General features: G+C 44.0%; 1 protein-coding gene across 3 annotated transcripts in view; it reads left to right on the forward strand.

Annotated features, from left to right (window-relative positions):
• The window catches only part of NTRK2 (neurotrophic receptor tyrosine kinase 2), a 334,675-nt gene that overhangs the window by 237,231 nt on the left and 71,664 nt on the right, over nucleotides 1-25,780 (forward strand). For all 3 annotated transcript variants that reach the window (XR_004621643.1, XM_019794985.2, XM_034646808.1), the window contains exon 14: nucleotides 11,839-11,969. Coding sequence is in view for 2 of the 3 variants with exons in the window: in XM_019794985.2 (XP_019650544.1) it covers nucleotides 11,839-11,969 (131 nt within the window). In the remaining variant the exon portion in view is untranslated. The remainder of the gene's footprint in view (nucleotides 1-11,838; nucleotides 11,970-25,780) is intronic.

Here is a 25,780-nt window from a genome sequence, read left to right on the forward strand (position 1 = left end):
ACATGTACCGGGAGGGCAATGAATGAGTGATATGCACTGCCCCCTCCAATCTGGCAGAGAAACAGATAGCCGCCCATTATTTATCCTCAGATTAAAAAAAAAAAAATCGAAAGCACTTCTATGCAGAAATTGCCAGATTGCCCTAGAGGATGAGGGCTAATAGTAGGGATATTGAAGCCCCAGATTGATGTTCTCTTTAGTCTGGCATGTTTACGCTTCAGCTTAATGGTCCACTTTCTGCTTATGTGTCCTAAAGCAAGGCCTGTCTATCTATGTGGTCTACCAGTGACCCAATTCCTAAGCAATATCACTATCTGAAAACAGAATTACTGACATAAGAGCAGAAGAAACCCTACTAGCTACCCAGTCTTTCATCCTTAAATATAAATAAGATTCAAGATCCATCATATGCATGAAGATGATAAGCACTGAAAGAAAAGATCCAAAGAGAAAAACTGACCTTAGAGGAAACAGAAGTATTTTAGGAATCCGAAGAGAATTAAAACCAAACAACTGTTCTCTGCCTTGAGATTTTCATATACATAAATCAAAGTTAGGTAGCTAAGAAAAATGAATCCTAAGATAACAAGAAGAAACTCATAGAAATTAAATATATGACGGCTGAACCAAAGGTTTCAATCACAGATCTGAAAGATAGTCATGAAAATTTTCCAGAATAAAGAGCAAAAAGGCAGAGATAGACAAGGCTGGGGAGAAAAGATAAGAGACACAGAGAAGCAATTCATGAGACAGAATTCATACAGTTCAACTGTATGTGAGGTGACATATGGCTACTAAGATTTCCAAATAGTAATAAGAACACAGAGAAATGGTAGAGAGAAAATTAATAAAGAAAAAAACAGAAGACAATTTTCCAGTGTTGAAGAAGCTCCAGACCTCAAATCGAGAGGTCTGCCAAGTGCCAACAGGATAAATGAAAAATCTATTGATTTAAATTAGACACTAGGGCAATCTTGATGGTAAGGAAGAGAAGGTATTTGATCTTGATGCTTAGAAACATCCTCCTCTGAGTGGCCCAGAAATTCTCTGTGTGACATTACACACGTGGAAAAGAAAACACAGTCCTGTCACCTACTTAGCCTTGTAGCATACAGTATTAAGCTGGTCGTATTGAAATAAATTGTGTTTATCTCTTTTCAGTTTTTAGTCACATAAGACACTTAATTGTAGCATATCATAAGTTGAAATACATAATAACAGTCATGACACAGTTGCAGTAAAGGTCAAGCTCAAAGAATATATGAAGTGATTGGGGTCGAGGAAAGGTGGGGGGGCTAGTAGGCTCATGATATACAGAAGAGTCTAGCATAATGGCTTAAAAAAGATAGAGTATGATAGATTATCAGTAGAAGAACTAAAAATAATATAGCTCCCAGTTATTGGAAAAAGGCGGGAGATTGTGTGAGTAAAATCCTTCTCTTGAATAGCAGAGAATTGCTAAGTGCCTTAAATTGGGAAAACAGGAAGAGAAAGTATATGTATTGATTAGAGTTATGGAGGAAATCCCTAGAAAACAAAAATTGAAACTGGATTGAATCAGACACCCAAGAGAATGGGGTTGAGGATAGGGAGGCGTGTAGAAGGGTACAATTTCTTTCCATCATGAGTTCTTTAGTACTATTTGATTTCTTACTATGACGGTGTATTGCTTTCCTTAATATTTTCTTGAAAATTAAAAGATATGGCTTCCAGAAATTGTTTGCACACACACAGCCTAGCCATAAATTAGGTTGAGCCATACGAAATAGCTGGCATTTGTAACATTTGGGCCTGCACAAATGGAAACTTCATATAGTTCAACCTAAACAAGTTTTCAGATTTGGGGGTTTAATCTGAACACAGTTTAACATGAAGGTCCAGTGTGTGATCAAGTCCTTGACATCCTGGCATTTTAGAAATGTCATAATTAATTATGGCCAATATGGCTCTTCTTCCCAACCAACATTTCAAGCCCTGCTCAACTTACAAGGGAAAACTCACATGGCACATCCTCCAACCCCAAATCCTTTACTCAATGAATTTGATTCTTTTTCTTCTAGACCCCCTTAACCCTTTATTTCTTACATCCATCATGGCAGTTTTAATATTCTGCCTTTGTCAACTGTTATTTGTATATTTGTCTCATCTCCCTGCTAGACTGCCCATCATTTGGGGGAAAGATTCATGTTCTACTGGGGGAGATTGCATGGTGGTGAAACCAATCTGAGCTTGCCTTGCCCGCTTTCCACCTGTGTGGCTTTGGGCAAGTTACTTACTATCTTCAAGACTCAGTTTCCACATTCCCTAAAAGGAAACAATGATGTCTCTCCCTAGGTCCTTCAGAACGTCTCAAGATCAGAATGTACATACAGTGTTTAACACAATGCCTAGCATACAGCGGATGTGTAATTAGCATCTGAGGACATCCTCTTCTCCTTCTTCATGGTTGGGCCTTCCCCAGCACCCAACACAGCTTTCTTTACATAGATGCTGAAATGGTGAAATGGGGGGCACCTGGGTGGTGCAGTCGTTAAGCATCTGCCTTTAGCTCAGGGCGTGATCCCGGTGTTCTGGGATCAAGCCCCACATCAGGCTCCTAGCTGCTTCTTCCTCTCCCACTCCCCCTGCTTGTGTTCCCCCTCTCACTGGCTGTCTCTCTCTGTCAAATAAATAAATAAATAAAATCTTTTAAAAAAAAATGAAATGGTGAAATGGCGGGACGGGGGGGAAGGATTGAAAGATGCTACAAGTATTACAAAAACTTTTAAAGAAAATAAACGTTAGCATTACCTTCCAAAATATGAGTTCTGAAATAAGCATATTAAAGAGGAAATATCATCAGACTCTGCTTTGTTTATTAATTGGACAGAAAGCCCTCTAGAGATGGAAAACATTTGGGATGCACCCAAAAATCTTGTCTGTCACCTTCCATCTTTCGGATATTGGCCATGTATCGTTGGTTATGAACTCTCCCAGAACTGGGGCAGAGTTCAGAACCATGGAGAGCAGCCTGGGAAGCTGGCATGGAATTCTGGACCTCATAAAATGTCCACTGGCCTCCCACTGTGCCTTAAGCTAAGCACTTGCCCTTTGCTCTTGAGTTCAGAGCTTCCCCTTCCCGCATAAAGACTTCCACCTGCTTTTCTGAGGTTGGTTCAATGGCTCCATGAGCCTTTCCCGAGTGGCCCACTGGCCTAGCAGTTTGCTTGTCCTTCCCATCACCATCGATCCTATCGTGATCTAGAACCTGTGTGCCGTAGTGTTCACACAAAGAAGATAGTCACTATGTTTGAGTTAGACACAGGTTAGGGAAACCCTGAATGCCGACCGGTCTGGGTTCTGAATTATCCTCAGCCCAAACGAAAGATGTCTTGCATGATGGGAGCATCCCCATACGTGTATATCGGTAAAGCCCAGCTATCTTGAAGAAGTCAATTAGGAAAACGTAATGGCTACCAGTTGAAGTTATTGAAGGAAGGGAAGTTTCCATGGGGAGGGTGCAGGTGTGGAGGGTCCCAGATGATAAGACAGGCACCGGTGTAGCACCCTCAAACGGGTCCCCAAGGCATTCTTGTGCATACAGCTTAGGAGGGGGTGTGGGGCATGAAAGGGATGTTTTCCCTCCCCGGGAACAAGGAGCTTTAGAGCTCAGGGACACAGGGTCAGAGGGGTAGACAGATAAGACTCTCTGGCCCACCTGCCAGGATTTTGTACAATCACTCGGCATAATTATTCTTGAAAATATAAACATTGCCGGGGCTGACTGACAAGTATTGTTCCAGCAGGGAGGGCTGTCAGGGCAAATCAATCCAATTCCACCACATGCCAGTGTGTAAAACAGATATAATTTTGGCTGTTAGGGGCTGTCAAAGCGAAGGATGTGCCGTATGTGTATTTTGAAGTGTGGTGTTCCCTTCAGTCTCACAGCTTGAAAGATGATTTCTGGGGCTTTCCCCCTCCCTGGATGGTTTCTACAAGAAGTTTTGGGATTTTAACTTCAAATAACCCGATCGCCTTTATCTCCTGTGATGTTGGGTTTCGATTATCTCCAGTCCTGCTCCCCTCCCCCGACAGCTGCCCTGCTCTCGTTCAGCACAGGGTCTTGAACTTTGGTGTAGGATGGAAGGGTCCTTTGCTGCTGTCACTGGATGTTATATGGGGCATCCAGGTTGCTAGCTGGTGCCCTCCCAGGAATGTAAATTTGCTTGCAAGAGTGTCTTGCCCATCACTGGACCCCATACCGGACTTAGCCTGAAGGCTTATGATGGTCTGTGCTTAAAGGGCCCCTTGGGAATCCCTGGAAGTCTACTTCCTCCTTCCCTCCATGGCTCTATGCTGTGATGAGCAGCAGAGTTGAAGCCCTCAGAAGGTGGTTCCCTCAAAATCTTTACTGTCTGTTTCGGAATGTTTCTGTATCTCTTACCCACTCCACCCTCAGTGGCTTCCCCAGGAATTTCTCCCATCAGTTCCCTCCCTCCCTCCCTCCCTTCTTCCCACTTACTTCTCACTTACTCCTGTGCCCCCTTCAGGCCAGCTTCTCTTCCTCAGCTCGTGGCTGGCCCTTTCTCCTGCCTTTCTCAGGTGTCCATTTGGGTCACATCGCTCCGTGTTCTCTGTGTTGATCACCTGACATGTTCTAGCGCCCAGCAGTGGGTGTGGGGAAATCACATCCTCTAGGTGTTCTTGAACCTGCCCCAAAACCTTGATTTTTTTTGCCATTCTGATGAGATGCCATCATATCTTGCACTGTTTTCACCGAGGGCGGCTATTGTGTCGACTTTTTACCTTTCTTTTGGAGCTCTGCCATAAGAAATATTCTCAAGACGGTCCCTATTTACTCTATGGGCATGATTGAGGCCCTCTGTAAAATCCATTTGATACAGTCCTTCAAAAACTAAATGCCATGGAGAATCTCACCATAAGAAATTTGAGCGCTTTTACCTATGGGTAGTCAACATTTTATTAATTATTGTGTTTCTCTTTTGGTGTCTGCTGCCAGGAAGCTCAGAGCCAAATTATGACTTGATTTTAATAACCACGTGGGACCCCGAGAATCTGCACATTTGCACTTCTACTAGATACCTTGTCTTAGCCTTCTATTCCACTTTCCCTGACTTGAGTTTTCATTCGAGTGTTTTGTTTTTCTTTGCATGGTCACATCAAGTACCTACAGTCTTTTGTGAATGAAGCAAAGGTGTTAGTAAAAGATAAGTGTATGTGTTTTTCTGCTGCTGGAGGCTGGGAGTTGCTTGAGGACAGGAATTATTTTGCTCATCCTTTTCCCTGGGCTCTAGAAAAACACCCAGGCTGTAGTGAGTGCTTAGTCAAGACTTATTGAACTAAATTGATAAAAGTCGACCCACGACTCTCTAGGTGGAAGAAGTCCAGCTCACCCAGTTTTTCTTTCACTTTGTTTTCTATACGAAGGCCAAGGCAAAATAGACTATTGTAGTAGAAAGAATTTTAACTCTGCCTGTTATTGGTTGTACAACGTTGGGGGAGTTACTTAGCTCGTCTGATCCTCAATGGACGTAAGGATGCCCAAGCAGATTACTATGAAGATTGATAATTCTTGTAAACCTCTCAGCACATTTTCTGGCCCCTAATAATAATCTGCACATGTTAGGCCCCTCCCCATTTCCTCATTTCACTAGAAATAGGACTTGGAAAAGGATAAGTGGGCTGCTCTATGACCACCAGTAAGTCAATTAATTGCGTGTCATCTGTAAAATAAATGTGACTGTTGACCTCATTCAGAGAGATATGAAAATTAATTGATGGTAATGCACATTGGGATTTTTTGCTGAAAAGTACTTAAGAACAGCTCAGTATTATTACGTGTTCTCTTTCATCATTAATATTATTTATGAATATTTGGCCTTGTCTTGTCCTGGTATTTTTTATGTCTGTGGTCTTAATTGCACTTATTTCCAATTTAGTACCAACTTGTATTTTAATAAAAACGTAGATGAAATTCAAAACCATAGTTCCAGGCTTTCATGCGACCTTATTTTTACAAGGTGGATGATTTTACCTGTTTCAACATGCTGCCCATGAAATAGCCATTAAGATATTTAGTAAATGACATTTGTTCATCCTATATAAAATCAAGCCCAAGCTTTTTCCGTGGTATTTCAGCTTTATTTCTTATTTTTTTGCACTCATATTTTATTTTGTTAGCAGCTTTCTGACGACATTCTTCATTATGAGGTGCTTGGTGCATTTCAGAGGATAAATGTGAGCGTTTCAAGTATTTATTTATTTATGTATTTATTTATTTTCTTAAAATCAGACTTTGCCTTCTTCCTTTTATTGATTTATTTACTCTGCAAATACGTATGCAATGCTGTTAACACACCTGATCCTTAGATACTTCCCTGGGTCCTATTTTTTTTTTCATCTTTTATCTTGGATTTTTTTTTACTATGTTATGTTAGTCACCACACAGTACTTCATTAGTTTTTGATGTAGTGAGGGCATCAAGTATTTCTGATAGGAGAGATATTAACTAGACGAAATGCCTATTTCCACTCCAATGCCAGGAGGCCCTCACTGCCTTCAGTCTCAAATGGGGGTCTCTGTTAACCGAGTCCCGGCTCGGTCACCTTCTAGCTGTGTGGCCCCGGGGAAGATGCGTCGCTGTTCTGAGCCTCACTGGCCGATTACCAAACATGAGGCGGTGTAGTTTCTTTTGCCATCACAGCATCCAGTCCTTTGAGATGGAACTGCTGAGGCTGACCCCACATTCAGGTCTGTAGAGGAATAGATTGCACCTGTTGTAGAATAGCATCTTCTAGGGCTTATTACTTTTTACCTTTCTGCTCCAAACGTTAGAATAGGCTTCCTTTTAACTGTGGATCACTTAGTACTTGGCATATATTAGAGACGTCAATTAACGACTCAGTTTGAGGCTCATAGGCTGAGCAGCCTATATCCATTGGGCCAAGGGGCTTTCTATGAAGCCCCACTACTGAGGAAATTGGAAGGCTACGTTTCCGATTTCACCCTTAAGTGGGTAGTTATTTATTTATTTATTTATTTATTTAGTTAGTTAGTTAGTTAGTTTTAGATTTAGTAGTGATGGCTAGGGACGTAGATTAATACTTTATCTGTAGCCTGTGTGTGTATGTAGAATATCTGCTTAGGGGGCTATCGCTATCAGGAATTTGATTTAAACCCTCCGAAACTGCAGACATCTCTGGAACTACGGAAGGTACTAGTGAGAAAATGCGTCTGTCAGGGGTTGCAGTGTGATACTAACATGAAACTGGAAATCTACTCAGTTCTGGTCCTCATGAAGCAAATGACCAAGGGCACCAAATTTCCACTCTGGAAAATTCCAACAATGGCAAAGACATTCAGATAGTTTTCAGCCACTCGTCTTGGTTACTATTGTTGGCCATCAGTTTCTCTCTGATTCTATAGAGTAGATTTCTCTGTACAATAATCTAATCCCATGCTTTGTTTTGACTGTATCAGGGTACGTACATCAGTCTGCAGACCACATGCCTTTGGTGTATTTCCATCTCTCATTGATACCTCCTTGTCTTCTGGCAAGGTGAATTTTAAAGAGAAACTTTCCTATAAAACTTTTTGTTTTTTTAAATCAACTATTGTTTTGAGCTTTCCTCCAAATCTAGGAAGACATTCGTGGTAGAGTTCGGGTTTTTGTTAATTTTCTTGTTCGTTGTTCATGTTGGGTTTGAAGTGATTTTACTCAAGTCTCAGGAGTTAAGAACAGACAATTGATCTCAGAAAAGGAAGGATGTAAAATTTTTATATGCTTACCGGATAGCTTATTTATCATAGAATCTTTAGACTCACTTCCCTCAGAATATTTTGTATCAAATGAATCCAGATATTCATAGGGCCCTTTAAGACAGCGTTATTCAAAGTGAATCAGTGCATTGCTTCCTCCATTAAGACAGTCTTGCTCCCAGAGAAAGTCACCTTATGCCAAACCAAACCTCCCAATGCCTAGCTCTTAGCTACACTATTAAAAGACTCAGATAAATGGCATCCCAGTGTTTCTACAGCTTAGGCAAGTTACTGAACGTCTCTGTGCCTCAGGCTCTGAGAATGATGGCACGGGTAGGGTGGAGAGGGAGAGGGTAAGCCGGGAGATTGGTGAATAAGAGGAGTAGCCGGCAATGAGGGGGCAGAAGTGGTATAGATTGCTGGCTCCTTAACATAGATTCTTTGAGATTGCTGGGGCTCTGGCAGGAGAAAGGGGGTAGTGGTCAGAAGTCAGGCACATGGGCCCTCAAGTACCTGGAGAAAGGTTGAGGGATGGTCTCCATTTGAGGCCACGGAAGTCCTCGGGGCATAGCCAAGATTTTATTTGAGTCAAGGAGGTCGAGGGAGGCTTAAGGAGAGGTTGGGGATATAAGGAGTGGGTGGATGAAATGAGGCCAGAGGGCCCCCCGGGGAGGGTCTGTGAGGGAGGTGGAGGGATGGGCATCTATGAGTGGTGTTGGAGTAGAAGGTTGGATAAGGAGGGATGACAGCCTGAGATGGTCAGTCTGAGGACTTCCAGCTGTGATCGAGGGAAACAAGAGATGGGGCAGGTGAGGATGAGCTTGGATGCTCTCCTGGAGGAGATCGGGAAGAAATCCTTAGCTCAGTGATGTGGGAGCTTCACGTTAGTCGTTGTCCCCACCCCTGACCTCTGGGAATTGGGCTGCTTTGTTGCCTACATACTTGGTAAGATGGTTGTCAGTGAACTGAAATGATATTCGATTAAACAATATTTATCTGTGGTTGTTATTACCATTTGGTGCCGTTTCTCAACAACTATTTGTATAGCACCAGCTATTTGCAAAGCACTGTGAGGCCCTGTCGGGAACACAGATACAAACGCAAAATTGTTCCCTCTGCTTCTGAGTGGCTTCTAGTCTTAGAAATTCTGCTTAGAGGGAATCCATTGGCAAAATCCATTCATATAATCTGTTATGTCCCAACCCAACAAAGCAAATTAATGCAAAATAGCCCATTTCTGAAAGAAAAGATAAACTTTCAAGGTCTGCGTAGGAAAATTGGTCCAATCAATTTTAGTTTTAAAGTTGATGGAATTGTGGCTTTATCCATAGCTTTATAAACTTCAACTTATTTCCCACCAACTTCTTCCACTACTTGGAAAATTAAAAAAAAAAAAAAAGAAGAAGAAGAAAAAGAAAAAGAAAGAAAAGTGTAAATCAAAAGCAAAAAAAAAAAAGTTAAATACTTGCCTTGATTTGGTGAGAATGTAAAGTAAATCAAGTGGCAATTTAATTCTCAGTGAACCTGTGACAACTATGAAGTTAAATATTAGATTTAAATATGGCAGCTAATTCTCTGCAAGAATTACATTTGTCTCTTTATATGGGCACTCTACCTAATGAACACATTTCTCTTAAATTCAGCCATTGCTCCTGGAGCATGAGAAATTAATATACATTCTTATATTCATTAATATTGTTGTTCATAAAAGACCTTTTGATTTTTTTATCACCCTAGGTTCCCAGAGGCCCATGGAAGCTGCCATAGCTCCAAACCACATGAATTATCAGGGGAAAAATCCTATTAAAGCAAAACCTTAATCACCGCTTCCATTTTATATGAAATTGTATCTAAGAAGAAACTGCAGAGCAGATCCATCAACATAGAATGAATAAATAAGTGGTGGTATAGTCCTTTTTCAGAATATTATAAAGTTGTAAAAGCAAAGGAATTACTATTACACACACACTGTAACTCAATGTAACTCAACCTCAAAGACATCATTGAGTGAAAAATGCAAGACATGGAAGAACACACATTGTATGTTTCCGTTTACGTAGCAATGTCAAACAATATCTCATTACGGATATATCATTAATAGCAAACCTACAGAGGAAACGATTAACACAAAATTCAGGTTAGTCATTACCCCCGGAAGAGAGAAGGGAAATGAATACCATCAAGAAGGAATACAGGGGCAGAGTGGTGTTTTCACCAGACTAGTGATAGTTTGTTCTTGACTGGGATGGTAGGTTTTTTTTTTTTTTTTTTTTTTTTTTTTTAAAGATTTTATTTATTTATTTGACAGAGATAGAGACAGCCAGTGAGAGAGGGAACACAAGCAGGGGGAGTGGGAGAGGAAGAAGCAGGCTCATAGCTGAAGAGCCTGATGTGGGGCTCGATCCCACAACGCCGGGATCACGCCCTGAGCCGAAGGCAGACGCTTAACCGCTGTGCCACCCAGGCGCCCCGGGATGGTAGGTTTATGTCATTTAAACTACAGAAGTATGCTTTGTATTTTCTTTTGTTTTCAAAATGCCGTTCACATTCAAGGGGGAAAAAAAGACTTTTAAAGAAAGATCATCAAATTAACCACAGTAATAAATCCTCCATGGGCTCAGCACCTGAGGCATTGCACACGATTACAGGAGATAGATGGGGTTGCTCTTAGCCTCAGGGAGTATACAGATGTGCAATAACTGGGAGATAAGCCAGAATTCAACTAAGCGTAAGTCATAACCTACTATGAATTCAGAGATGGAGGTCTTTGGTGGTCGAAGTTGTCTTGGAAGCCCCCTCAGGAAGTGAGAATTTAAACTGGCCTTTGAAGGGTGAACTAAACAGGAAGCTGGGAGAGTATGTGCACTTTTTATTGTTTACATATTTCTATTTCTCTTGCCATGTGTAACACGCTTACTATGGAAAAGAAACCTTGTGCATGAACTCTGGATTCAGACAGACTTGAATTCAAATTTCAACTCTTCCATTCCCACGTGGAGAATCACTGAAATTTCTACAGACTCAGTTTCCCCACTTACAAAATATGCAGAGGGCTGCTTCCTAGGGCTGTGGGAAATGAGAGAATACCATTAGCTACACATTACGAGCTCCAGAGGGCTTCCCAATCTCTTTTTAATACTGTCATTCAGGGATGAGCCATCTGGAAAATAATGGCGGCCAATGACCCGGTGGGACCCTGTGCTGAGGGCTGTAGCATTTAACAGTCAGGGGGAAGAGGCACAAGCTCGCACTGCAGCTCTGTGCTCCACAGAGTCTCCTTTTGGGCTTCCCACTGGCTCTGTCCTTCTGAGCAATGCTTCGCTCTGCTCCCCACCTTGCAGCCAATGGGCTTCCAGAGAGCCTTGGCCGCCTCCTGCCTTGTTCCTCAGGAAGGCATATGGATGAGTTGACATGAGGGGGAAATATTCTCTCTTCCCGCCATGCATCTATTCCTGTCTCTTCTTGGCTTTGGAGAGCCAAGACTAGGGCATGATCTTAGAAAGGGCTGGGGACCCCAGCCCTAGCATGGTCTAGACGTTTCTGGAATGAGAAATCAGTCTCCACTGTGGTCTAGCCTGGCTCACCAGGAGGACAAAACTTTAATTAGCCATGCCCAGATCTTGCCTTTTCCCCTCGTTTCCTCTGAGCCTCCCTCCTCAGAAGTTTGAGGCATCTTAACAAAGAAATAGGGATTCCTGGCTCTCTCTCTGCCTTTCCCCACGAGACACACGACAAGCAAGTATATGCAAAGCGTCTGGCTTGTGAGAGGCCTGCTGTTAATGTCCCATCCTTTCTCATTTCTCCCCTCTCCTAATTTGGAAAGTTCATTAATGACATTCTGTAGCCAACAGGGAGGTCATTCCTTCAGTTCTAACGAAAATAATAATTGAGCTCTGGAGAGCACACCGGTGAAACTTCCTTCAAGCCATTTGGGGTGGACAGTGAGGCTGGATACCGAGCCTCTCCTTTGGTTTGCTGGTGCAGAGGGGAGAAGCTCAGGAGGCGGGCCCCTGACTCCCACCCTCCACCTTCACGTCCGCGTGCCTCGATTCCAATTTCCATTCTGTCTTTGTTTTACAGTTGTTCAGCACATCAAGAGACATAACATTGTTCTGAAAAGGGAGCTAGGCGAAGGAGCCTTTGGAAAAGTTTTCCTAGCTGAATGCTATAACCTCTGTCCTGAGCAGGACAAGATCTTGGTGGCAGTGAAGGTAAGAGAACACTCCAGAATGTCTCATTATCCGTGGTCACACTCACGTGTGGAACTACATTATTTCATGTTATATTTGGCCAATTCAGGAGCAAATTATGTCTGCTCTGGTGGATGTGTTCGGATTTTCTGGAACTAAGTGGACAGTGGGAAGGGTGTTTGGGGTACATCTAACTGTCGGAGCTTCTTCTCGGTGGCAACCTACCAGTGCTAGGCTGTGAATAGCTCTGGGCTACGCTTCCAAGTCAATGCTAACTGAACAGTGGATGGAGGTCAGTAGGGTCCAACAGAATTCCACCAGCCAAGTCTTGGAGACTCAATCTGGGTTCTCAGATTGCTCGGTGCTTATGCCAAGCTCAGTGGCAGCTTGTCCTCGGTAGAGGCTCTGGGAGGGAGACTGGAGTTTGCTTTCCCTCCCAGCCCTCTGTTCCGCTGACATCTTCTGTTACACCTTACCCTGTCCCTCCCAAATGTTCCCGGAGCCCCAGGATTTTATACAGTGTGGGCATGATTCCATCCTGGGGTGGATGGCATCCCTTGTAGATTCCACCACCCTAGAATACACAAGGTCTTATTGAGACAAAGGAGGCTGAAAGTCCCTACTTCCAGCCACTTCCCCCCGAAACTCAAAAAGGAGACCTGGTCTTCAGTAAGATAAATGTTACTGGAGGGGACGAAATTTCCACCGAGCTCTCTAAAACAGAGGAATTAACAAAAATAGCACAAAAGACTTCAGCAGATCTTTTACACATGCGTTGTCAAAACTAGAAGAAAAAAAAAAACCAACTCACCAAGGTATTGAATAATATCTGTAAAAGACTTAAAAGAGGCATATATTTATAAAATGAATTAAGTGGCAAAGGAATAGGGGCTTGGCTAGTATAATGTAGCTTCTTGGCTTCACGGAAGATGATTGGATTTTGTTTCTGCCAAACACAGAATGTTTATACAAGTGACGTTCGTTTACTAGTTACAACCAGGACAACCTTTCATGTTTAAAAATCAGAGATCTATTCCATTAGTGCTGTACTTAGCATTGAAATACTTTAGTATATACATAATAGGTAATTGAGGGGAGAGAAAAAATTCTTCTGGAACGTACCCATCCTGTGGACTAAACACAGTTTCTGTTAAAATTCATCCAAATGAAGAAACAGTGCATTTGCTTTCCTGAAATCATCCAGAGTAACCAACCTGAGTGGCATGGAGGCTCTTAGACTCTCACCAAAGGTTTCTAAAAGCTGCACTTTGGAGTGAATAAAGGACAGAACTTTCTAGGAGGGTAAACGTAATATCAATAAACATCATCTGATAAGCTGGGCAAATGGAGGGGGAGAGGGAGACAGAGGCGAGGAGACAGGAAGGAGATGCTGGAAAGGTGGGAGGTCAAGTGGGGTAAAATAAGAATGTTTCCATGACTCGGGGAGTGGAAGGGGGTTATTCCTGCTGTTGCGACTGCTTCCTTTTTTCTTTCATTCACCCAAAAAGTTTGTTATTTTTTAAAGCACAAAATGTTCAGAACATTTGGCGGTGTTCTATCTGCAGTCTTTGCTTTCCTCTGCCGCTTTTCCCCCCACTTTGGATAAATGGGACCAAAAGGTGCCTCTATTTTTGTAGATTCATAGACTGATAAAATATGAGAGCTTGAAGAAGCTTAGGGAAGATCTGATCCTAGTCTAGCCACGAGTCAGACGCGAGGACACTGAAGACCACGGATTCATGTTCTGGGTTCATGTTTCTGCCCCCTGATATTTGGAGGCCACCCAGGGAGCTAAGTCAGGCCTTCAGACTCTGAATTCAGATTCTTGGGGGTCACAAGGTGAGCATCTTTGAATGTGAGAAAATTCTGGGAGTTTAGGGAATCCTAGCTGACAGTGTAGGAGTAGCCGAGGGACCTCAGCCAGATACGGAGAGAGACTCACCACATTTCTTAGTGGGGAGAGCCTTTCCTTTTAGCGCCGTCCCATAGTCTCTGCGTACTTCGCTGTTCTTCTCTGAATGCCCTTGAAGAGCGGGTGCTCCCCGGCTAAATTCAGGGCACCCTCAACTCATACATTACGTTTCCTTCCCAACACATGCTAAGACAGGGTTTTGGGGCCCGACTGGTCATGCTGAACAATCAGCCACAGCATCAGTGGGGTTGTACGCAGTTGCCCTGCCCACAGCCTGCTCCTGTCTAGAAGCATCTACCACTTCCACTGTCAGTGAGGCTTCTCCTTCATTTGAGTCCAGTCCCAACCCTAATCCCAACTCTGACCTAGACGCAGGACAGGTCCTCAAAAACCTCCTGCAAATAAGTTGGCAAATTCATGACCCACGGAGAGTGCTGGTGAATCAACACTGCTAAAATCAAACCAACGCAAGAACAACCGAACCAACAAAAGCTTGAATTCCCCCCTTTATCAACTCCTGACTCCTTCTCTGCTAGTTCCTTCTTGTTGAAATTCACATGAAACTGTTATTTCAAGTCGAGAGGACAAAATGCCTGCAACTCAAAAATTCATTCCAATTTCAAGGTCGCACACCTAAGAAGTCTCATCTCAACAACCTCGCACGCGGCTGATCAGAGGCTTGGCTTGTGTTTGCTTGAATGACTTCTAGCTTCAGAGAGGATACCCATTTTAGCTTTCTGGGATCCAGAGGCTGCAGCCACCCAAGGCACGAGTCAGACCTTCCCCAGCTCCAGGATGAATGGACCAGGATAATACATGGACCTTTTACAGAGCTGCTCTCACCAGCTTGACCTGCCCATTTCTTGGGCTGTGGGCTGGCCAACGGAAAGTGTATTCAAAGACTATCCCCTGAGCTTGGGAGGAAAATGTCTATGGTTCAGTCCTACCCACAGTAAAGTGATTTTTTAAGGAATGAGACAAACGGAATGCAGCTTCCAGGGCCCGCCCAGCCTGTCACCTCTGAGGAGTTGCTGCGAGAGCAGCTCCTCTTCCATTGGAGGCATCCAGGGATGTTTGACAGGCTTTCTGCCCGTTGCCTAGCAACCCCTGCAGCATTGATTATGCATCTAAGAAATAGCAGCTATTGTCCTCTTTCTGTCTCTAGAAGGAGCTGACTGATTTGAAATCCAAGGCTTTGCATTCAGATTGACAGATGTCAGTTTCGTGTAAATTCTGGCGTCGCCTGTCCCAAATGATTTAAGAACTTGAGGGATGTGCAGAAACCCATTTAAGATGGATCCTGAGGCACTCAAGAGCCCACTCTCCCATTAGAGTATCTGCTTGTTTGCAGCCAACCAGATTGACCTTATCTTGATATTTTTGGATGACCTTTGTTTTTTTAGTGAAATGGACGCAACAACTATTTTTTTTCCCTCTACGCTAAATTACAGTCAGAGAACCCATAAAGAGGATGAGAAGCGGAGGAACCCACCTTTGATCAGAATGAGTTACTTTACCTTTAAGTAACTCAATTGCCACGGAAACGCTTCGTGGTAGTTTCCCTGCATTAGCTGTGGGTGCGTGAGCTATTTTTGGCTCTATCCAACCTGCATTTCAATAGCTACGGTGCCTACAACATTTTCTTGTACTATGAATGCACGCTGATTTTTGTTTTTTAAATATAGCCACGAGTGTGCTTTGTGGGATTCATGGCCTCTCCTCCCCCTCTCCACTAACTCAGGTGTATTTCTAGAAACATAAAATGCTGCATACAAGACAGACTTTAGAAATGATATAGAACCCAAGTCTCATGTTTTATAGATGAGAAATCTGAGACCCAGGCAAGTCGAGTGAGTTCCTCGAGGTGTAAGTTAAAGGGAGCGAGGGAGACGCACCGTACAGGAACATTCGAGACTAGGAATGGTGAGATGTGGCTTCAGAAGGCGCTTCCTTCCAGATTTTTGCATTTCATGTTTCTGAATATCTTCTTGTGAATGGAGGAAATAATGCTGATTTTCTTCACCAGGGGTTTTGGGAGAGTTGACTGATAAGCCCTCTGGCACGTTACCTTTCTGTACCCCCAAAGTAGCATCTAACCTGTTCTGCCATTCCTGTGTCTGGAGAGCCCTACCTCAGCCCCTCGATCCACACAGCTGCCATTAATCCATCCGCTCTCTATTCAAGTTGCTCCTCTTTGGAGAGACCTCCCCTCGCCTGCTGTGCCAGCCAGGTCAGACCTCCCTATTACATCTAGGAAGGCATCTCTACGTGCCCTTTGTAGCATTTGTCAAGGTTGTTAATTTTGTATGTACCTGTGGGCTTATGATTGTGTTTCTCCTCCACTAGAGTGGCCTATCCTTGAGGGTGGGAGCCGTGCTTTTTAGCACATTTCTAGTATGTAGCAGCGTGGAATAAATGCTTGTTGAATGAATGAAGGGACGGACAGATGGACAGATAAACTATAGAAAAAATAGCCTTTGAAATAATGAAGAGTCAGCAGTTGGCATTTCTAGGTAAGGAAATGATCTGATGAACTACTGATAGTCATAGAATTTTATAACTGAAAGGAACTGTAAAGATGATATATATAGAATAATGTAATTTAATGAGAAATCATTTTAGGAATGATTAAACCACCATGCAGATATATAGAGCTATTAACTGATGTTCTTTAGCTTATCTCCCACATTTTGCCAGTGAGGAAATGGGAACCCGGAGAAGATGAATGACCCATCCAAGGTCACGTAGCTTGAATGAGGGCACTTAATGTCAGACCCAGGACTAAAACTCAGGTCTTCCCATCAGTCTGATGCTCATCTTACACCACACTTTGTGTTTATTGAATTTTGCACATGCCCTGGTGGACCCAAGTGAGGAAATTCAACACCATTAGCAAATAATGCAAAGGTATGTGTGAGTTGTGCTCATTTGTATGTAAGGACGAGAGACACTTTCGTGTTTTTCCGAGTGGAAATGCAATTCAAGGAAATAAGTGGAAATAAAGAAAACTGGATTCTGGAGTGAATATAAGCAAAACATCATAATCAGCTTTGATAAGAAGAGTTGTAGAATGCTCATGGGAAACCTAACGCAATCTGGTTTAAGCAGAAATGGAAATTTATTTGCTGAAGCTACTGGAAGACCTTGCTTCAGGTACGGCTGGATCCGGAAATCCGTTCTCCCTGTATGTATCTCTTGGCTCTGCTTTCCTCTGTACTGACTCTATTCCCAGATAGGTTCTCTACTTTGCACTACGGTAAAGACTTGGCAGCAATGGCTCTGGGCTTAGATCCTGCCATCCTAACAACCCAGAAGAGAGCTCCTCTTCCCCAACAATTACACTAAAGTCCAAGGACCAACTCCTACCAACTTGTCTTGAGTTGGGTCACCAGGTCCTCTGACTCTCTGGATAATAATCTGAATATCCAGGCCTGGGTCACATACATATCCTTGGAAATGGAAGATGGGGTCAGCTCTACACAACACACAGAGACTGAATGTGGGGAACCAGGTTCCCTGAAGGAGTACTAGAGATTCTAACCCTGAAAGAAGGGGTGAAGAGCTAAGAAGAAAAAAAATAGAAGATGGCCAACTCAAATAGGAACTGCGGGGTAGCTAGGCCTCACATGACTGGAACAGCTGGGATCTAAAAGCTATCTCTGGATCTGAGGTAACCCTCATGACGGTCCCTTCTTCATCCTCTCAGGGGGAGACAACAGGGGTTGCCCTCTAGGCTTCCCTGCTGATGGAGTACAGCTATCTCTTGCCTTGCTGCTACTTCCTGACACTTGACTCCTGCTTCCAGGCCAGCTGCTGCTCACGCAGTCTCTGTCCCTCCATGCAGACTGCTCTAGAAGGAAAAGACTGTGTGTTCAGTGATTCCACTCTTCTCTTCACACCAGGCCACCTACCTGTGGCCCAGCCATCCAAGGTCATCACATGACACAGATGAGGCCTTCTGTGGGGGAAGAAGCAACTAGAGCCAGTTGTCTCAGAACACAGTAGGGCAGAATAAAGGCTCAAAAAGGAAAGCTCGTTCTCTCCCATTCTGAAACGGTGAAAAAAATCCATAGACGAGAAGGGACATCAAGAGTTCATCAATTCAAGTGTTCTACCCAGGCACATTTATCTCTAACACAGGTGGCTCTTTTCTTTCTTTCTTTCATTTTAGGTTTTTGGTTCTTTAAAAATTTTTTTGTAGCAGTCACCCTATCAGTCCTCACATCTTGATTAATCCTGAAGTTTCCCCCCCATTCCTCTCTTCCTGTGCTCCCTCCCTATTTCTCCATGTATACTGGCATGTGCAATCCTTGTTCCCACAAAATGGAAATGGTAGAAGACAAGATGAGTATATTTAAGAGAACACCACTGCCCCAAAAAGGAGTGTGTATACCTTAACAGGACACAATGTTGCAGAAAGTGCTATCAACTCTCACCTTTACAAGACTCTAGGAATAGAAATTATAGAACTTTTAATAGTGGCTTATTAAGACTTCATCATCTTTACGGTCCAGACATTGTTTAATATATTTCTATTGTACTTTAGTGTAAGACTGTTTTTTCCTTGTTCACACATGCGTGTGTGTGTGTGTACTTGTGCATTCCCATACATGGTAGGACAGAGAGTGACATCTTCCTGGTGAGGACCCCTGCTGTACTCAAGTCAGGTAGGCTCCAGCTACTACATTGCTCCATCAGTGTCCCCTTTCTAGAAACTTCAACTTTTAACCTTTGACGGGAGATCTGTTTTTTGTCTTGTTAAGTTGTCTTGTTAACCCCATTTTCTGGCTCATCTCCAATTTATCTCCATCTTCTCAAAAATGCTAAACCCAAAACAGTGCATTTCACTGGAATGAGGACTCCCCTGGTTCTGAACATAGCTGGAGGCTTCGTTTCACACTTCTGTATCTCTGGAGCCCGGCCTTGCAGTAGCTGTGCTGCGTGTTAATTGATTTAGCATGATAACTCAACTCCCGATTGAGTCCCAGTCTACCCTGATCCATCAGCAACTTTAGTGAAATCAGCTCTGATTTTTTTTTAAATATTTTATTTATTTATTTGACAGAGAGACAGCCAGCGAGAGAGGGAACACAGCAGGGGAGTGGGAGAGGAAGGAGCAGGCTCCCAGTGGAGGAGCCTGATGTGGGACTCGATCCCGGAACGCCGGGATCACGCCCTGAGCCAAAGGCAGACGCTTAACGACTGCGCTACCCAGGCACCCCCAGCTCTGATTTTTAATTGTATTTAAAGCTGGTAAATATATCACAGCTGCCCTTACTGAAAGACTTTTGATTCATTCCTTTGAGTCAATATCACTCTAATACGACTGTTGCTAGGAATTAACTTCATGTCTTCCAAAGACTTAGCATTTGTAATATGCAACTTGATGTAATGTGCACACATAAGCCATCAATTCCACCACCCAAATTATTGCAAGCATTTTAAAGCGTATGAATTAGGACTTAGCCTTGTGTTTCCCATTGGATGGTCGACTCGTTAGATTCTGAACGAAGAGTTAGCGTGGCTGTGAAAATAAAGATAGCAGCAATCAACACCCTGGCTATGAATCTTGTATTTGAAGCTGTCACTTGGTACATAATTAAAGCGCTCACAAAGGCCAGTTACATATGATCAAGTTGATATACACAGAGTGTTGGTTTCTAGTGCCCCCTGAGCGCTGAGTGTGATCAATTTCATTTTCATATAATCACTTCATTAATTTTTACATTCGTCGGGATGTAGGGGAGCCCCCAAAGCGTCCTCCTTAGTTTTTAAGATCTTGTTTCTATCAAACTCTTCCTATCTCTGAATTTATTACAATATAGTCTTCCAAAGTTCACTTTTGTAAGAATTTGATAAAAGCTTCCTCTGCCACTCTTTAGAAGAGAGCCTATAAATTAGAAGAATCTCATAGCATTGGGACTACAGCTTACTCTAAATACCTGGCTAATCATTGCCCGTGAGAACCTTTCAAGAAGGGTATCTACCTTAATTCCATTTCAGTTTACTATTGTTTCCCAGTAGTCCCAAGAGACATGTTGACCCATTGGTAGTATATTGAGATGGCTTTTATAGAACAGTGCTGTCCAACCGAAGTATTTCATGAGCCGCAAGTGCAAGCCACATTTGTATTTTTAAATTTCCTAGGATGTCCATTAAAAAAGTAAAAAGAAACAGATGAAGCTAATTGTTCATACATATTTTATTTAATTCAACATATCTAAAATACTTTAACATTGTTGATATAAAAATATTAATGAGTTATTTTATTCACTGCAAGTTTTCAAAATCTGGTGTGTGTTTTATACCTACAGCACATCTCAATTTGGATTAGCCATATTTCAAATGACCACCAGCCACTGTGGCTGTTGGCTACCATATTAAACAGAGATATCAGAGGAGTCAACAGTCTTCATGAACGACGGATCTTGACCCAATGAACCTGACCCAGAAGGACTCAGGCACATTGACAGACATTCTCATGCATTTTAGTTGTTTCCTATGGGGGTTTACTCACTGCCTCCATATTTTAAGCATGGCGGTGGGCATTGGGCACCATGAGGTCTTACCATAATGATCTCTTCCTTTTTTATCCTTCCGCCTTAACTCTGTTTCTATGATGTTAAAAATTACAGGAGAAGAATGTAAGACCAGTGTTTAAAAAAAGGACCCAATCTCTGTTACACCTTGTGTCTCCTAAACCGCGTGTACTTGAAATGCACGATCAGTTGTCACCCCCACAGCGTCCAATCACACGGATGATTTCAAATAAGCTCACTTGCCTCTCCTCCTAGCTTCCTGTTAGTTAGCCTTAATATTTCGTGGAAGCATTTGAAAGGAATGTTAATTTTCCTTTCTTTTTTTTTTTCCTGACTTCTATTTTGCCTTCGCGAGTTTCTCAGTTCTGTGCTGAATTTTATTGCATACTGCTCAATTCCTCCAATTCCGAATCAGTGAGCGCTCAAGGCAGTAGCTCGCTGTAGCTCCAGAGACCTCTCCCTTGAGAACGTCTTCAGAAAGGATGGTAGCTTTGAAGTGTCAGGAAATTCACCGGGAGTAAGAAGAAACGAAGCTACAAAGCAGACACCAGGAGTAAGAAAATAGCAATGCTCAATGATGGGGCAAATATGCCTGTCAAAGTGGAGGCGATTGTCAGTGAGGGAAGCTGCCACCTCATGTCCATTGCCAAGGACTCGGGGAACCAGCCAAGCCTCCCTTAATTGAGTAAAATGACAATCAGCCATGGTACGAAAACAGAGATGATTTTTATAAATAGGGTTGATAGCAGGATTTTTCCAGCTTCTGATTGCTGTCTGGCTATGGTTCCACCCTTAGAAAAATTCTGTCCTTCGAGTGCCAAATTCAGAAGATGATTTTGCCCAACTTGTTACTGCCATATTTTCTGAATCTCTTAAAATAGAACTGAATCATAATTTAGAACAAGGACCCAACAGGCAAAAATGGATGGGCACATAGGATGAAGCTAGGTTTGTGGGATGTACTCACCCCATGAATAGTGAAATCTTTCTTAAATCCAAAAAATTACTGAAGCACAGCTTCTGACATTATACTAAGAACAGTCTCTTCCTGCAGTATATTGCTTTGGGGAAATGGAAACGTTAGATGCTCGTTAGCTTTTTTAGTTTGGTGCCCCCCTCACCAGAGAAAATCCTGTCTTCTCTCCCATCCTACCCTTCTACCCCACTGCCTGATTCTCTCTCTCTCTCTCACACACACACACACATACATGTACACACACTCACACACACAGTCTAGCATTCTTGAATCAACACTCTATAGCTAAACTTAAGAGAAGAGGTTACATGCAGAATTTGTTCACGCCTTGCGATAATGGCCTAAAGGGCTCAGTAGCCTTCTCTACTCACTGTTAAAGACAGGCCGAGGCCCAAGAAATAAGCTATCTCAGCGACGCAGGGCAGCCTCTGAGTAAGGAGTCTTGATCTCAGAGAAGACACCTCAGGCTTCAAAGTGCTTTCGGAGGGGAATGGGGTAGCATCCGGGGCCTGCTGTTCTCATGGGGGCCATCCCTGTGCCTTATCCAGGCATCTTTTGGCCTCCCTGGATCCTCGTGTGAGCAAATCGAATGCAGGCCTGGTTGTGGTTTTGATTTCAAATATCACTCTCTACCAGGGACCCTGGAAGGCATCTCAGCTTACATTACCTCACTCAGTCCTCCCGGTGACCCTGGGAAGTAGATGATATCGTTACCCTAACTCCACAGAGGAGAAAACCAGAGTTCATAGAGGTCCTGAGCAGAGTCAGAATTTGAACCCCAATTTTTTTTAAATTCTAAGCTGGAGCACCTTCCTTTTGAGTACCACCATTGTGAGGACCTGTCTTTTGGCCGGAAGAAGAGGACAACCGTTTTGTGGCCAGCCCTCCAGGAGACAGTGAGTCGGAAGGTCTGCTCTTCTTCCTTACACCCGCCTGCCTGCTTTCTCTGCATACTTGGACCTGCGCACCACCCTTCCAGATGAACGCTCACTTTTCATTCCCTTCCAGGGCTCTTTTATCTCTAGTTTACACCGACCTCGTGGGTCAAGGGTTCTTTCATTTGCCCAACACTGGATTCTGCTGTCAAACGAAGTGGTGGAGACAGACACATATCCAAAATCATAATGCAAGTCCAACGGCGAAAGATGTTCCCATGTGTATATTTTGCTTCAGCCGATGACAACATCCATCTCCTCCGTGTCTATCTCCTTGCCCTGTGGTTTTTTTCTACCTAGAAATTCAACAAAACAGTGGGTGGATTAAAAACCAACCTAAACAAATCATGGAGATAAGCACTTCACCCCTCCCTCTGCAACAGGGATGAAGGGGCTGAGTCTGAGGGGCACAAAGCCTATTTCTAGAGCTTCCAGGGAGCAGAGCCCCAGACCCCAGGCTCTCAGTCATGGTTCACTTTGTTATTAAATGAAGAAATGTGAGGTTTCCATGGCAACAACCCTACCAAAGTTTTATAGCCTCTCTGAGTACTTGCTGGACCAAATCTCACTTTTCAAAGCAGGTGTTCTTAAGGGACAGTTCTCAGAAAAGCACATACTAATGTGATAATGGGGAACCCCACCACTAGACCCTTCTTTTTGATTTGTATCTCCAGAATTTGGCATAAGAAACAACTGCCTCTAGCCTAAAGAAAACTCTAGATATAATTTCTGTCTCCTTGGGTCAGGTCATCACTGGGGAGAAAGCTTCAAATCCAGCTAAAGGCAGTTCGTGAAAATGCTCGATTGTAGCAGAAAAGACTTTGCGACCTTATTGTTGCCTTTGTCGTCTTCGTGTTTCCTTGTCACTGAGGCGAGGCAGGCCCTGCATATTCATCCGTGCCCTCCTGTGTGGAGAGAGGCCTTGGGCGTGCTAGGTTACATAATGCAAGCTCATCCTGTGGCAGACTCGATGACGAACTTCTTGCCCCCTTTGGAAATGAAGGACTTGCTCCCTCACTTGCCGGGAAGGCTGCAACAGACAGTCTCAGCTGCCAGCAACCTGTGGGGCTCAGGAAGTCCACTCAAGGTCACACTCCCCTTGTGGGGTGGCCTCCATGCAATGGCTGGCTGGTATGAAACTGCAAAGGCCCAGCCCCCTTGGCTCAACTCAGGACAGCTCCGAAGGGACATCCTGTAAGGCCAGACAAGGCCTGTTGAGACTGCAAACAACCCAACCCCTCCCAGCAGGTGTTAATACCAAGAGCATGTCCTAGTAAATGTCTTGGCTGCTAATTTCCATACCGGGGTCTTTTCCTCAGGAACTTGACTTGTGGCACATTCCAAGGTCTAGAAGCTGCCCGGGTCAGGAGCATGCCCCCAGGAGAGCAGAGTCAAGGCAGCGAGCTACAGCCAGACCCCCAGGGGCCTGGCAGGGTTCTTTGATCCTGGACATAGTGTGTAGTCTCGCACTCAGTACACTTCTGAGGGGTGACCGTGCTTTCCTTCTGCTCCGGTGTTCAACTTTTTGTGACTATGATGTTCACATTTGCCATCGAACCCTGGTAAGGACTGACGCAGTCTCCAGAAAGGAATTTATGTACTCACATGCCCCCTCTACCAGCAGGAGCCCTCTGGGCATCCTTTCTCCTTGTCCCTTAACTGTGGCTGCTGTCACTAATTACTATGAACACAGGGGCTAAAACAAACCAAATGATTTCTCTCACAATTCTCATGGTCAGACGTCCAAAATCAGTTTGGCTAAGGAAAAGGAAAGATGTCAGCTGGGCTGGCTCCCTCTCGAGGCTCTAGGGCAGAAAACATTTCCTGGCCTTTTCTGATTTTTAGAGGCCACCCACGTTCCTTGGCTTTGTGGCCCCTTCTTCTAAGCCAGCAGCATAGCTCCTGTGTCCTGTCTACCCTTACATCTGCTCTCTCCTGATCCCTCCCTTCTCACCCAAGGACCCTTGTGTGGAATGACACAGAGACCACTCAGATAATCCCTCCGCATCAAGACCCTTCACTTACTCACATCTGCAAAGGCCCTTTTGCCATATAAGGTAACATTCATAGATTCTGGGGATTGGCATGTGGATGCCTTTGTGGGACCATTATCCAACCTCCGACCCAGGTGACCATGCCCGAGTGAGGATTCCAGGTGGAGGGATGAACACGGCCGGAGACGGGGAGGCCTGGCCTGATGTCATGTGCACAGCTGCAGAGACTTGTTAAGGGGGAAGCATAGGCTTCAAGAGAGACGTGTCAAGTGTTCAAACCAGGGCACCTGGGTGGCTCAGTCGGTTAAGCACCTGCCTTCGGCTCAGGTCATGATCCCGGGTTCCTGGGATCGAGTCCCGCATCGGGCTCCCTGCTCAGCTGGGAGTCTGCTTCTCCCTCTCCCTCTCCTTCTGTGTTCTCCCTCTCTCTCTCTCTCTCTCTCAAATGAATAGATAAAATCCTTTAAAAAAAAAAGTGATCAAACTGGACAGAGATGCAGGCAAGCTGGTTCATTTAGGATGTGTGCTTTAAGCTTGAATGAGTGTGAATTATAAATGTGACTTATCTCCCTGTTTGCCCATAAGCACCTGAGGCCAGGATTCGGGTCACTGTCTTTCTGATGCCACCACAGCTCTGGCTCTGTGACTGGCACAGGGCAGGAGCTCAGCACAGCTGTGTGGCATCCACAAATGTCAGCATTGCCCTATGACACTGTGGTGGCAGAGTGGTCTGAGAAGAGAACTAAGGGCACCTGAGCCTGGCTGGCACGACCCAGGGCATCTTCATCTTGGCAAAGTGACCGGCCTGCTTGGTGCTCACTGGACAGGGGCAGTTGCAGAGCCAGCAGTGTGATGGGCACAGGGGGGAGAAGGTTTCGAAAGTGTTACATAATAAAACCAGCAGAATGATCACTGTCGAGGCTGGAAGATGGGTACATGAGGGTTCCTTTTGCTCTTTCGTCTACTGAATATTTCTATAATAGGAAGTGTTTTAAAAGTTACGTGAGCAGAAGTGAGAGGCACATGGCATCCTTGAAAGCGTAACAGGTACAAAAATGGAAGAGAAGTCTGTGGTAATCATTGGGTGATAACCGGGATAAAAAGGGTGAAGACTCTAGAAAGCTCACGTCTGTCACTTGTGAGGAAACGTCTGTTACTTGTGAGCGCTTCATAGACTGCAAAGGTCTCCGCTCCCAGGAGCAACTGCTCCTCGGTGTTTAAATCTTTTTTTTTTTTAAAGATTTTTTATTTATTTATTCAACAGAGATAGAGACAGCCAGCGAGAGAAGGAACACAAGCAGGGGGAGTGGGAGAGGAAGAAGCAGGCTCATAGCGGAGGAGCCTGATGTGGGGCTCGATCCCACAATGCCAGGATCACGCCCTGAGCCGAAGGCAGACACTTAACCGCTGTGCCACCCAGGCGCCCCTGCTCCTTGGTGTTTAATACAGACAGTACTTCCTCGGGAATGAGGCCAC

Source organism: Ailuropoda melanoleuca, chromosome 17 (assembly GCF_002007445.2).
Source record: "Ailuropoda melanoleuca isolate Jingjing chromosome 17, ASM200744v2, whole genome shotgun sequence".
Taxonomy (NCBI): Eukaryota; Metazoa; Chordata; class Mammalia; order Carnivora; family Ursidae; genus Ailuropoda; species Ailuropoda melanoleuca.